The sequence below is a fragment of the Eschrichtius robustus genome, chromosome X (assembly GCF_028021215.1).
Source record: "Eschrichtius robustus isolate mEscRob2 chromosome X, mEscRob2.pri, whole genome shotgun sequence".
Taxonomy (NCBI): domain Eukaryota; kingdom Metazoa; phylum Chordata; class Mammalia; order Artiodactyla; family Eschrichtiidae; genus Eschrichtius; species Eschrichtius robustus.
Window position 1 is genome coordinate 105,450,575 of NC_090845.1, and position 14,375 is coordinate 105,464,949.

At 39.5% G+C, this 14,375-nt stretch overlaps 1 protein-coding gene across 2 annotated transcripts in view; it reads right to left on the reverse strand.

Annotated features, from left to right (window-relative positions):
* Positions 1 to 1,535: 1,535 nt before the first annotated feature.
* Positions 1,536 to 14,375, reverse strand: part of STEEP1 (STING1 ER exit protein 1) — a 28,414-nt gene continuing 15,574 nt past the window's right edge. Inside the window, exons 3-7 of one of the 2 annotated variants that reach the window (XM_068533171.1) lie at positions 8,638 to 8,679; positions 6,912 to 7,050; positions 6,307 to 6,396; positions 5,614 to 5,706; positions 1,536 to 4,403 (exon numbers count right to left, since the gene is read on the reverse strand). In XM_068533171.1, the coding sequence (XP_068389272.1) occupies positions 4,341 to 4,403; positions 5,614 to 5,706; positions 6,307 to 6,396; positions 6,912 to 7,050; positions 8,638 to 8,679 (427 nt within the window). In that variant the 3' untranslated portion in view covers positions 1,536 to 4,340. The remainder of the gene's footprint in view (positions 4,404 to 5,613; positions 5,707 to 6,306; positions 6,397 to 6,911; positions 7,051 to 8,637; positions 8,680 to 14,375) is intronic. The other variant, XM_068533172.1, reaches the window with a different exon arrangement.

Here is a 14,375-nt window from a genome sequence, read left to right on the forward strand (position 1 = left end):
ACATATGTATGTATAACCAAATCACTGTCATACACCTGAAACTAACACAATATTGTAAATCAACTATACTTCAATGAAAAAAATAATAATAATCTCTCTTCAAATCTAAAAACAAAACAAAACAGGTTTAGTGGAAGTAAGAGTATGAAAGAGCAGCAATGGTAGGAGGCTGTGGTCAGAGCAGAGTATTGGCTCTCACAGGTGGTGTAGATGATATCCAAGGAGTTTGTGGCTAAAGGGGGTGAAGCCATATTAACAAATTGAAGGAGAAAAACCATATGATCATCTCAATAGATGCAGAGAAAGCTTTCGACAAAATTCAACACCCATTTATGATAAAAGCCCTCCAGAAAGTAGGCATAGAGGGAACTTTCCTCAACATAATAAAGGCTATATATGACAAACCCACAGCCAACATCGTCCTCAATGGTGAAAAACTGAAACCATTTCCACTAAGATCAGGAACAAGACAAGGTTGCCCACTGTCACCACTATTATTCAACATAGTTTTGGAAGTTTTAGCCACAGCAATCAGAGAAGAAAAAGATATAAAAGGAATCCAAATTGGAAAAGAAGAAGTAAAGCTGTCACTATTTGCAGATGACATGATACTATACACAGAGAATCCTAAAGATGCTACCAGAAAACTACTAGAGCTAATCAATGAATTTGGTAAAGTAGCAGGATACAAAATTAATGCACAGAAATCTCTTGCATTCCTATACACTAATGATGAAAAATCTGAAAGTGAAATTAAGAAAACACTCCCATTTACCATTGCAACAAAAAGAATAAAATATCTAGGAATAAACCTACCTAAGGAGACAAAAGACCTGTATGCAGAAAATTATAAGGCACTGATGAAAGAAATTAAAGATGATACAAATAGATGGAGAGATATACCATGTTCTTGCATTGGAAGAATCAACATTGTGAAAATGACTCTACTACCCAAAGCAATCTACAGATTCAATGCAATCCCTATCAAACTACCACTGGCATTTTTCACAGAACTAGAACAAAAAATTTCACAATTTGTATGGAAACACAAAAGACCCCGAAGAGCCAAAGCAATCTTGAGAACGAAAAATGGAGCTGGAGGAATCAGGCTCCCTGACTTCAGACTATACTACAAAGCTACAGTCATCAGGACAGTATGGTACTGGCACAAAAACAGAAATATAGATCAGTGGAACAGGATAGAAAGCCCAGAGATGAACCCATGCACATATGGTCACCTTATCTTTGATAAAGGAGGCAAGCATATACAGTGGAGAAAAGACAGCCTCTTCAATAAGTGGTGCTGGGAAAACTGGACAGGTACATGTAAAAGTATGAAATTAGAACACTCCCTTACACCACACACAAAAATAAGCTCAAAATGGATTAAAGACCTAAATGTAAGGCCAGACACTATCAAACTCTTAGAGGAAAACATAGGCAGAACACTCTATGACATAAATCACAGCAAGATCCTTTTTGACCCAGCTCCTAGAGAAATGGAAATAAAAACAAAAATAAACAAATGTGACCAAATGAAACTTAAAAGCTTTTGCACAGCAAAGGAAACCATAAACAAGACCAAAAGACAACCCTCAGAAGGGGAGAAAATATTTGCAAATGAAGCAACTGACAAAGGATTAATCTCCAAAATTTACAAGCAGCTCATGCAGCTCAATAACAAAAAAACAAACAACCCAATCCAAAAATGGGCAGAAGACCTAAATAGACATTTCTTCAAAGAAGATATACAGATTGCCAACAAACACATGAAAGAATGCTCAACATCATTAATCATTAGAGAAATGCAAATCAAAACTACAATGAGATATCATCTCACACCGGTCAGAATGGCCATCATCAAAAAATCTAGAAACAATAAATGCTGGAGAGGGTGTGGAGAAAAGGGAACACTCTTGCACTGTTGGTGGGAATGTAAATTGATACAGCCACTATGGAGAACAGTATGGAGGTTCCTTAAAAAACTAAAACGAGAACTACCACACGACCCAGCAATCCCACTACTGGGCATATATCCCGAGAAAACCATAATTCAAAGAGTCATGTACCAAAATGTTCACTGCAGCTCTATTTACAATAGCCAGGACATGGAAGCAACCTAAGTGTCCATCATCGGATGAATGGATAAAGAAGATGTGGCACACATATACAGTGGAATATTACTCAGCCATAAAAAGAAACGAAATTGAGTTATTTGTAGTGAGGTGGATGGACCTAGAGTCTGTCATAGAGAGTGAAGTAAGTCAGAAAGAGAAAAACAAATACAGTATGCTAACACATATATATGGAATCTAAGGGAAAAAAAAAGTCATGAAGAACCTAGGGGCAAGACAGGAATAAAGACACAGACCTACTAGAGAATGGACTTGAGGATATGGGGAGGGGGAGGGGTGAGATGTGACAGGGTGAGAGAGTGTCATGGACATATATACATTACCAAATGTAAAATAGATAGCTAGTGGGAAGCAGCCGCATAGCACAGGGAGATCGGCTCGGTGCTTTGTGACCACCTAGAGGGGTGGGATAGGGAGGGTGGGAGGGAGGGAGATGCAAGAAGGAAGAGATATGGGAACATATGTATATGTATAACTGATTCACTTTGTTATAAAGCAGAAACTAACACACCATTGTAAAGCAATTATACTCCAATAAAGATGTTAAAAAAAAAAAAGAAAAGCCATTGACAAGGCCTCCCTGCCATTACATCCCAGAATTTACAAAATTTGGCTGCTTATCAGACAGTGAGTGATTATAAAACTTGGTGAGTTGCTTTTGCCTCGATGAACCTCTCTCTAGAATGATGATGCTATTTATTGCATGCCAGCAAGCTAGACACGGTGCTAGGCACTTTGCATTCATTATGCTCTCTAATATAAACCCTACAAGGTGCTATTGTACCTATTGTCTTTTTCTGATGAAGAAACTGCGGCTCAGAGAGGTGAAGTGCCTTTCTTAGAGTTAACACAACTATGAAGCAGGAGCGCTGGGATTTAACACAAATCTGACAGTGTTCAGTCCACTGTGCTTTTCTATTTCTATTTGAGGTGTACTTTTGGTTCCTCTCCACTCAAAAGATTCAAAAGGTGATGCTGATGGATAAGAGGATATAAAGATAGGTTGCACTCATTTTCTTTAAAATAAAACATTGTTTCTTTTTTCTTATTTAAAAAAAAAATAAAAATAAAAATAAAAACAAGATGACACTGTAGAAAACAGTTTGGCAGTTTCTCAAAGGTTAAACGTAGAGCTACGATATGATCCAACAACTCTGCTACTACCTACACTGCACATCTAAAAGAACTGAAAGCAGGGATTTGAACAAATATTTGTACACCAATGATCACAGCAGCATGATTCACAATAGCTACAAGGTGGAAACAACCCAAGTGTCAATCAACCGATGAATAACAAAATATGGTATATACACACAGTGGGATTTACTAAGCCAAAAAAGGAATGGCATTTTGTTACATGCTATAACATGGATGAACCTTGAAAACACTATGTTTAGTGAAATAAGCCAGACATAGAAGGACAAATATTGTAGATTCCACTCACACGAGGTACCTAGAATAGGCAAATTCATAGAGACAGAAAATAGAATAGAGGTTACTAAGGGCTCTTAGCTGCTTGACAGGATGGTAGCTCCCTTGGGTTGCTTACCAAGACCCCATTTTCATTCGGATCAGAGGTATCCTACCCCCTCACTTGAATCTGGCTTTTCCTTCTGCATGTACAACATCTCATAAGGGTTGGCGTGCCTAGAGTTTTAACATTTGAGGTAAAGGAAACTTTATGCAGATTCTGGCTTGTTATGGATTTTCTCTGACAGTAGAGAGATTCAAACCCTAGCCAATACCTGCCAGTCTAAGAACAGAGACAGAGCCACTTAAAAGGATCTGGCTTGCTGTAACATTAAATGTAATTCGTGTTACTTTTTTCTATGACATCATATTTTTTTCAAAAATCTTTAAACATTTTATTAACTTTGAAGGAATAAGAATAGCTCCTTTAGAAGCTAGACACACTGAAGCACTGATCTATTCACAGAGCTTCTACACAGATGAAGAAGTTTACTTCAAATGGCCAAAAAATAGTACAGAAGACCTATACTCAGAAAGACTGAGAAAAATCCATCTCTAGAAAGCAGGTCAGATGGACTCAAAGACCTCACCGAATGTAGGAGAATCACTGGTAAGCCACGTAAAGCCTTCTGCTGGGGCATAAAGGTAGGAACCAGTCCATGTAGTCAAGAAAACGCTCTTTTTCTTCCTGATCTCAATGCCTGTCTCCAGTCTGGGTTCACAGAAAGGTCCTGATCATTTGAACTGGTTGTCAATCAAGGTTCCCTTCATTTTCGCTTTCTTGGCTTCCAGTTCAGCCTGGAAAGGAAGAAAAGTATATGTCCTGATACGTGACATGAAATTCTGATTTTCCTGCCTTATTCTAACTGCCCCAACACTATCCCCTCATGCTCATTTAGTATACAAACTAGAACCGTGTTTCTAAAATTGTGATGAAACTCTAGCAACTGCTTTCCAACCTTTCTGATGTTATGACACACATTGAAGATAATAATATCTGTATGGTAAAATGGGGTAAACACACAGGGCTGTGGTCTATCGGCGTAGGGATCCCACAGCTCCAGGACCCCTGAAGGACTGGAGGAATCAATATCATGACATATCAGTATCCTATTTGTGGCAGAACAGGAGGAAGAACACTGTTCTAGAACAGTGCTACTTAAAGTTGTGCGGTCCATGAAGATACCCACAAAAATTGAGAGTAAGCATTTAGAAACTTTTATAGCAATTTGACAGAGGAATAATAAACTAAAATAACCTCGTAAGAAGAATTCAGGCAAATTCATTTTTATTGCATTTTATAAATTACAAATCTACTCTTGACAAATTTTAAAACAAGAAGCAAGCACTGGTCCTTCACCTCAGAAAATCTGATAAGCACTGCTCTAGATCACTATGGCAAGGTAAAGCAGCTCTCAAGACCCACTACCTCTGTCACCAAAAACCGCTCTACAGTCAGTAGAATAGACTGGTATACTTTTCGATGAGGCACCAATGCTGGGATGTCTGAGTTGAAAGAAATATCATAAGTAACTTATTATCAGGAAAACAGAAACATAGGCACCATCACATACAGATGTGCGTGCTCCATAAAGAGCCCAGGAATAGTGCAGACAGTGGTGGTGGAAGCAGTGCTTTAAGAAGCAGCGACCAGCCCCAATCCTGGCGCCCCAATGTAGCCCCACTGTATGCCTCATACCCTGGGAGAGCACCCATGAGCCCCGATCTTGAACTCCTGACCTTGGCCCACAAGTAGCAGATTAACTTATCATTCTCGTTGGGGTTGGCTAACAAGAACTATCATTTGGGGCCTGGATCCTGTGGTCACTGTCCCAGAGTAGGGTATGTACTGACAGCCACGGCCCACGGTTAGACACCTGGCAGCCAGCCACACCATAACCCCCGACAGACTTCCGAAAGGATTCCCGTGCCTGCCGGAGGGTCTTTCAGACCGAGGAACCCAAACAGTCCAGCCCAGCGCCTGCCACCCCCCGCCCCCGCCACTCACCAGCTCCTGCAGCCGCCTCTTGCTCATGCCTTTGCGCTCCAGCTGCTTTTCAATCACCTTGGCATTCTGCGCATACGAGTCAGCAACTTCTCTCTGAGGGAAGAAAGAAGCACCCTTAGGCCAGCAGTCTCACCAAAGAGGAGCAACAGAGACCTCGGGAGAAGTTTATAGTCCTCAAATTATGAAATTATTACTGAAATGGCAAGACTCTGCTCCCTTTCAACTCTTCAGCTTTTCCATAATCTGGGAGAGTCAGGTTTCAACCGAAACCACGTTTAAATAACAGATAACATCTCTCTGTAAACATCATTATACTGAAATACCATAAAGGTAATTGCTGCTCTTGCTAAGGACAGACTCCCACACCATCAGAGCTGGACTGGAAGGGACTTGAAATTGCTGAGCCCAGTAGTTTTTCAACTGAAGAGGGATGAGGAGGGATTTGCCCCCTAAGGCATCTCAAAAAACAGTATGAAAAAAATGACTGATCTAGTCCAACTCCCTGCTCCTTATCTTACAGAGATGTCCCTGAGATCCAGGGAAACAGGAACCAGCCCGGTATCACAGCGTTCCTTAGTAGCAGAGCAAGATCTACGAGCGAAGTTTCTAGTTATTCTGTTACTCGATGCTCTGGCTCGAGAGTCCCCTCCCCCCGCCCCCCATTCCAATTCCCCCGAGAGCAGAAGCACTTACAGCCTCAATCTCCTCTTCCTCTTCATCAATAGTAGACACAGTGACAGAGCTGAACTTGCCCATGTCTTTAGTCCGTTTCGTCATCATCACCTGGAGTTGCAGGAAGAGGAATCAGTCTAGTTCACCTCAAGAGGCTCTGTGAGTCGTGTGTGTGTGAGTGTGTATGTGTGAGTGGGTGTGTGCAAGTGTACAAGCCTGGCTCCTGGGGGCAGGGGACCTCCTTGGGACAGGCTGGCCTATCTAAAAGTGCCCACCTTTTAATTTGCATTATATTTTTCTAGTATTTGCCATCAAGGGTTTTTAAAAGTATATTTAAAGACTAGCCTTATTCATTCAATTTTAATTGTTCACGTTGGAAAAAGAAGAAATTTCAAAGGAAGTAAATGTGAATAAAAACCATACCATTTCTAACTTTACTCATAGAGCAGATGTAGGAAAGAAAAGAGAACACATAATAGGTGTTACAATTTTGTAGCATCTGCTCATTCACAAAAATGGCATTCTCTTAATAAAGGGCAGTTTCTCATGCACCATAATCTTATTTAAAATTTTAGGGCTAAATCTGTAGCTATATTAACCCATCTGTCTCCTTCAGTGATAATTACCTTCTTAGGAGGCTCTTGTTTCTGAGTATATATGTTCGTCTTCCCAAAACCCTGACCAAACTTGACTACTGCTCCATCCACAATGAAGGTCACAGGAGCATTCTTCGGTTGGGACTGGTAGAAGAGTGGCAGCCCGCACCTGCAAACAGCAGAGTGAATCTCAAGGAGGCCTCAGAATCCAAATCCCCAAAACGGTGCTTCACAAAGCGTGCTTAGACTCTGGGAATATTTGTGTTCGTGGCATAAACTGATGCTTAGCTCTTCCCAGTGTTTCCCAAAACAACTTGATAAGAATCACTGATGGCTGGGCTTCTACGGCTGGGCATGTGGGATCTTCCCAGACCAGGGCTCGAATCCGTGTCCCCTGCATTGGCAGGCGGATTCTTAACCGCTGCACCACCAGGGAAGCCCTGGTTGGTCACTTCTATTATACTTCTTCAGCTAAGTGAAGTAGACCCATACCCATAAGATATGATTAAAGCAGTCTAACAAATCTAATGTGGCTGTAAACTAAAATGCCTTCTTAGCCATTTCCCTGCTTTAATTCTAGTCTGAGTCTTCTGAGAGCCAAAATTGAACTGTAATTCATCAACAAGATTAAACTTATTATAGTTTAATATTCTCACTGTTAACAGCCTAAAGCTGGAAATCATATATATCTTTAAATAACAGTCTCTAAAGTTCTTGGGTCTGTAGTCCTATGACAGACTTTATAAATAAGTTTGTATTAAATTACACTATGTTGGGATTTCCCTGGTGGCGCAGTGGTTAAGACTCTGCACTCCTAATGCAGGGGGCCCAGGTTCAATCCCTGAGCAGGGAACTAGATCCCACATGCAGGCTGCAACTAAGAGTTTGCATGGCACAACTAAGGAGCCCGTGTGCCACAACTAAGGAGCCTGCCTGCCACAACTAAGACCCGGTGCAACCAAAATAAACAAATAATAAATATCAAAAGAAAATTACACTATGTTACATTTACCATATGACCCAACAATTCCACTCCAAGAGAAAACACATATTCCCAAAAGATTTATACTAGAATGTTCATGGCAGCTTTATTTATAATAGCCAAAGCCATTAACAACTCAAATGCCCTTCAACAGGTCAATGGTTAAACAAACTGTGGTGCAATGACTACTACTCAGCGATAAAGAGGAACAAATTACTGATACACATAACAACTCAAATGAACCCCCAAAGCATCATGCTACATGAAAGAAACCAGATGGAAGAGATACATATTGTATGTAGTAGAACACATACTGTAGAATTTACATCACATTTTAGAAAAGGTAAAACCACGGTAACAGAAGGCAGATCAGTGCTGGCGAGGGGAGGGGTGAGGAAGGAGACTGATTGCAAAGGAGCACTGGAAACGTCTATGTCACAGGAGTGGTGATGTTACATGGCTCTATGTTTTTGTCAACACTCATCAAACTGTACACTTAGGAAGGGCAAATTTTATTATATATAAGTTACACCTCAGTGAAAAAATAATACTATGTTTAAAAACCCATTTTTGTGGCCAGCTGGTCGGAGATGTAACTTGGTCAGTTGCATCTCTTTAAGAAGCATATTGGTATTTGCATAATTGAAGTTTGAAGGCAGGAAAGATTACAGAGACAAAGATATATCAGAGAATTGTCTCCAAATGATCCTTCTCCTAACACATCATTGCCTCTACTTGCTTATGCTCGGAGAAACCCACACTGTTAATACTTACTTTGCACATTTCTTCCTGTACTGTCGTTCAATGCCTTCAGGCCTGCGCAGAAAATGGAAGTTAAAAAAAAAAAAAAGATACGAACAAATCTCATAACCTACCAACCTCACTAGCTCATTTCTTCAAATGCTAAAAGGGCTTTTCAAAAGTTATCCTTTCATAGCTCAGCTGCTTATTTACACATGTATTCATTTTAAAGCATTCCTTCCTTCCACAAACACTTACTGAGCCCCTAAAATGGGGCAGGCACCTCCCTGACAAAGGAGGAGGCGTGGTAGTAGCTGTGGTCACAGCGGCAGTTGGGGTCACAGTAACAATGACAACAACAACAAGAGTGGCGATCACTGGTATAGCTTTTATTATGTACCAGGGGCTGTTCTAAACTGTATGTGTACTAGCTCATTTGATCCTTACAACAACCCTGTGAGGTAGGCCATGTTATCATTCCCATTTTACAGTTGAGGGCGCCTAAGCACAAAGCAGTTACATAGTTCACCCAAGGTCATAGAGTTAGGAAGTAGAATACGTTGAATTCAAGCCCTGGCAGTCAAGCTCAAGAGCCCATGCAACACTGCCTTAGATAATCAACTGGGAAATAAAGATTCTTCCACCCATCCAGTTGCTTAACAGAAACCTGGGACTCATCTTTGTCTTCTCTTTCCCTCATCTCCCACAACCTATTTCGTCAGCAAATCCTGTGGATTTTACTGTATCTACAAAAAAGGTCTTGAACCTGTCTACTTGTCTCCACCCTCCTGCCACCATCTCAGCCCAGGGCACCAGTATCTCTGCCCCAGACTATTGACACAGCTTCCTGACCGGTCTCTGCACTTTCCCTTCCTGTTTCGATTTTTAAAATAGGTAACATGTGCACATGGTATATGAAAGAGTATAATGTGAAAGGTAAATATCCTCCCTACTCATCTTCCACATACCCAGTTCTCTTCACCAGAGGCAAATACTGTTTCCGGTTTCCTCAGTTCCTCCCAGAAAGAGTCGATGATACAACCAAAGAATCCTTCTTGGCATATAAAGAAAATATTTTTTTCTCTTCCTTTTAAGACAAATGTAGCATACCTTATACTACTCTCTACCTTTTTGTTCACTTAAAAATCATTTTTATTTTAAACTTAATTTTATTTATCTTTTTATACAGCAGGTTCTTATTAGTCATCAATTTTATACACATCAGTGTATACATGTCAATCCCAATCGCCCAATTCATCACACCACCACCCCCTGCCACTTTCCCCCCTTGGTGTCCATACGTTTGTTCGCTACTTCTGTGTCTCAATTTCTGCTCTGCAAACCGGTTCATCTGTACCATTTTCTAGGTTCCACATATATGCGTTAATATACGATATTTGTTTTTCTCTTTCTGACTTACTTCACTCTGTATGACAGTCTCTAGCTGCATCCACGTCTCTACAAATGACCCAATTTCGTTCCTTTTTATGGCTGAGTAATATTCCATTGTATATATGTGCCACATCTTCTTTATCCATTCATCTGTTGATGGACACTTAGGTTGCTTCCACGTCCTGGCTATTGTAAATAGTGCTGCAATGAACATTGGGGTGCATGTGTCTTTTTGAATTATGGTTTTCTCTGGGTATATGCCCAGTAGTGGGATTGATGGGTCATATGGTCATTCTATTTTTAGTTTTTTAAGGAACCTCCATACTGTTCTCCATAGTGGCTGTATCAATTTACATTCCCACCAACAGTGCAAGAGGGTTCCCTTTTCTCCCCACCCTCTCCAGCATTTGTTGTTTGTAGATTTTCTGATGATACCCATTCTAACTGGTGTGAGGTGATACCTCATTGTAGTTTTGATTTGCATTTCTCTAACAATTAGTGATGTTGAGCAGCTTTTCATGTGCCGCTTGGCCATCCGTATGTCTTCTTTGGAAAAATGTCTATTTAGGTCTTCTGCCCATTTTTGGATTGGGTTGTTTGCTTTTTTAATATTGAGCTGCATGAGCTGTTTATATATTTTGGAGATTAATCCTTTGTCCATTGATTCATCTGCAAATATTTTCTCCCATTCTTTTTTTTTTTACCATCTTTATTGGAGTATAATTGCTTTACAATGGTGTTTTAGTTTCTGCATTATAATGAAGTGAATCAGTTATACATATACATATGTTCCCATATCTCTTCACTCTTGCATCTCCCTCCCTCCCACCCTCCCTATCCCACCCCTCTAGGTGGTCACAAAGCACCGAGCTGATCTCCCTGTGCTATGCGGTTGCTTCCCACTAGCTATCTATTTTACGTTTGGTAGTGTATATATGTCCATGCCACTCTCTCACTTTGTCCCAGCTTACCCTTCCCCCTCCCCGTATCCTCAAGTCCATTCTCTAGTAGGTCTGTGTCTTTATTCCCCGTACCACTAGGTTCTTCATGACCTTTTTTTTCCCCTTAGATTCCATATATATGTGTTAGCATACTGTATTTGTTTTTCTCTTTCTGACTTACTTCACTCTGTATGACAGACTCTAACTCCATCCACCTCACTACAAATAACTCAATTTCGTTTCTTTTTATGGCTTTCTTTCATGTGTTTGTTGGCAATCTGTATATCTTCTTTGGAGAAATGTCTATTTAAGTCTTCTGCCCATTTTTGGATTGGGTTGTTTGTTTTTTTGTTACTGAGCTGCATGAGCTGCTTGTAAATTTTGGAGATTAATCCTTTGTCAGTTGCTTCATTTGCAAATATTTTCTCCCCTTCTGAGGGTTGTCTTTTGGTCTTGTTTATGGTTTCCTTTGCTGTGCAAAAGCTTTTAAGTTTCATTTGGTCACATTTGTTTATTTTTGTTTTTATTTCCATTTCTCTAGGAGCTGGGTCAAAAAGGATCTTGCTGTGATTTATGTCATAAAGTGTTATGCCTATGTTTTCCTCTAAGAGTTTGATATTGTCTGGCCTTACATTTAGGCCTTTAATCCATTTTGAGTTTATTTTTGTGTATGGTGTAAGGGAGCGTTCTAATTTCATACTTTTACATGTACCTGTCCAGTTTTCCCAGCACCACTTACTGAAGAGGCTGTCTTTTCTCCACTGTATATGCTTGCCTCCTTTATCAAAGATAAGGTGACCATATGTGCGTGGGTTTATCTCTGGGCTTTCTATCCTGTTCCATTGATCTATATTTCTGTTTTTGTGCCACTACCATACTCTCCTGATGACTGTAGCTTTGTAGTATAGTCTGAAGTCAGGGAGCCTGATTCCTCCAGCTCCATTTTTCGTTCTCAAGATTGCTTTGGCTCTTCAGGGTCTTTTGTGTTTCCATACAAATTGTGAAATTTTTTGTTCTAGTTCTGTGAAAAATGCCAGTGGTAGTTTGATAGGGATTGCATTGAATCTGTAGATTGCTTTGCGTTGTAGAGTCATTTTCACAATGTTGATTCTCCCAATCCAAGAACATGGTATATCTCTCCATCTATTTGTATCATCTTTAATTTCTTTCATCAGTGTCTTATAATTTTCTGCATACAAGTCTTTTGTCTCCTTAGGTAGGTTTATTCCTAGATATTTTATTCTTTTTGTTGCAATGGTAAATGGGAGTGTTTCCTTAATTTCACTTTCAGATTTTTCATCATTAGTGTATAGGAATGCAAGAGATTTCTGTGCATTAATTTTGTATCCTGCTACTTTACCAAATTCATTGATTAGCTCTAGTAGTTTTCTGGTAGCATCTTTAGGATTCTCTATGTATAACGTGATACACCATATTGACAAATTGAAGGAGAAAAACCATATGATCATCTCAATAGATGCAGAGAAAGCTTTCGACAAAATTCAACACCCATTTATGATAAAAGCCCTGCAGAAAGTAGGCATAGAGGGAACTTTCCTCAACATAATAAAGGCTATATATGACAAACCCACAGCCAACATCGTCCTCAATGGTGAAAAACTGAAACCATTTCCACTAAGATCAGGAACAAGACAAGGCTGCCCACTCTCACCAGTATTATTCAACATAGTTTTGGAAGTTTTAGCCACAGCAATCAGAGAAGAAAAAGAAATAAAAGGAATCCAAATCGGAAAAGAAGAAGTAAAGCTGTCACTGTTTGCAGATGATATTTTCTCCCATGCTGAGGGTTGTCTTTTCGTCTTGTTTATGGTTTCCTTCGCTGTGCAAAAGCTTTGAAGTTTCATTAGGTCCCATATGTTTATTTTTGTTTTTATTTCCATTACTCCAGGAGGTGGGTCAAAAAAGATCTTGCTGTGATTTATGTCAAAGAGTGTTCTTCCTATGTTTTCCTCTAAGAGTTTTATAGTGCCCGGTCTTACATTTAGGTCTCTAATCCATTTTGAGTTTATTTTTGGGTATGGTGTTAGGGAGTGTTCTAATTTCATACTTTTACATGTACCTGTCCAGTTTTCCAAGCACCACTTATTGAAGAGGCTGTCTTTTCTCCATTGTATATCCTTGCCTCCTTTGTCATAGATTAGTTGACCATAGGTGCATGGGTTTATCTCTGGGCTTTCTATCCTGTTCCATTGATCTACATGTCTGTTTTTGTGCCAGTACCATATTTTCTTGATGACTGTAGCTTTGTAGTATAGTCTGAAGTCAGCGAGTCTGACTCCTCCAGCTCCGTTTTTTTCCCTCAAGACTGCATTGGCTATTCGGGGTCTTTTGTGTCTCCATACAAATTTTAAGATTTTTTGTTCTAGTTCTGTAAAAAATGCCATTGGTAATTTGATAGGGATTGCATTGAATCTGTAGATTGCTTTGGGTAGTATAGTCATTTTCACAATATTGATTCTTCCAATCGAAGAACATGGTATATCTCTCCATCTGTTAGTATCATCTTTAATTTCTTTCAGTGTCTTATAGTTTTCTGCATAGAGGTCTTTTGTCTCCCTAGGTAGGTTTATTCCTAGGTATTTTATTCTTTTTGTTGCAATGGTAAATGGGAGTGTTTCCTTAATTTCTCGTTCAGATTTTTCATCATTAGTGTATAGGAATGGAAGAGATTTCTGTGCATTAATTTTGTATACAGCAACCTTACCAAATTCATTGATTAGCTCTAGTAGGTTTCTGGTGGCATCTTTAGGATTCTCTATGTATAGTATCATGTCATCTGCAAACAGTGACAGTTTTACTTCTTCTTTTCCGATTTGTATTCTTTTTATTTCTTTTTCTTCTCTGATTGCCGTGGTTAGGACTTCCAAAACTATGTTGAATCATAGTGGTGAGAGTGGACATCCTTGTCTCATTCCTGATCTTAGAGGAAATGCTTTCAGTTTTTCACCATTGAGAATGATGCTTGCTGTGGGTTTGTCATATATGGCCTTTATGATGTTGAGGTAGGTTCCCTCTATGCCCACTTTCTGGGGAGTTTTTATCATAAATGGGTGTTGAATTTTGTCAAAAGCTTTTTCTGCATCTATTGAGATGATCATACGGTTTTTATTCTTCAATTTGTTAATATGGTGTATCACATTGATTGTTTTGCGTATATTGAAGAATCCTTGCATCCCTGAGATAAATCCCACTTGATCATGGTGTATGATCCTTTTAATGTGTTGTTGGATTCTGTTTGATAGTATTTTGTTGAGGATTTTTGCATGTATATTCATCAGTGATATTGGTCTGTAATTTTCTTTTTTTGTAGTATCTTTGTCTGGTTTTGGTATCAGGGTGATGGTGGCCTCATAGAATGAGTTTGGGAGTGTTCCTTCCTCTGCAATTTTTTGGAAGAGTTTGAGAAGGATGGGTGTT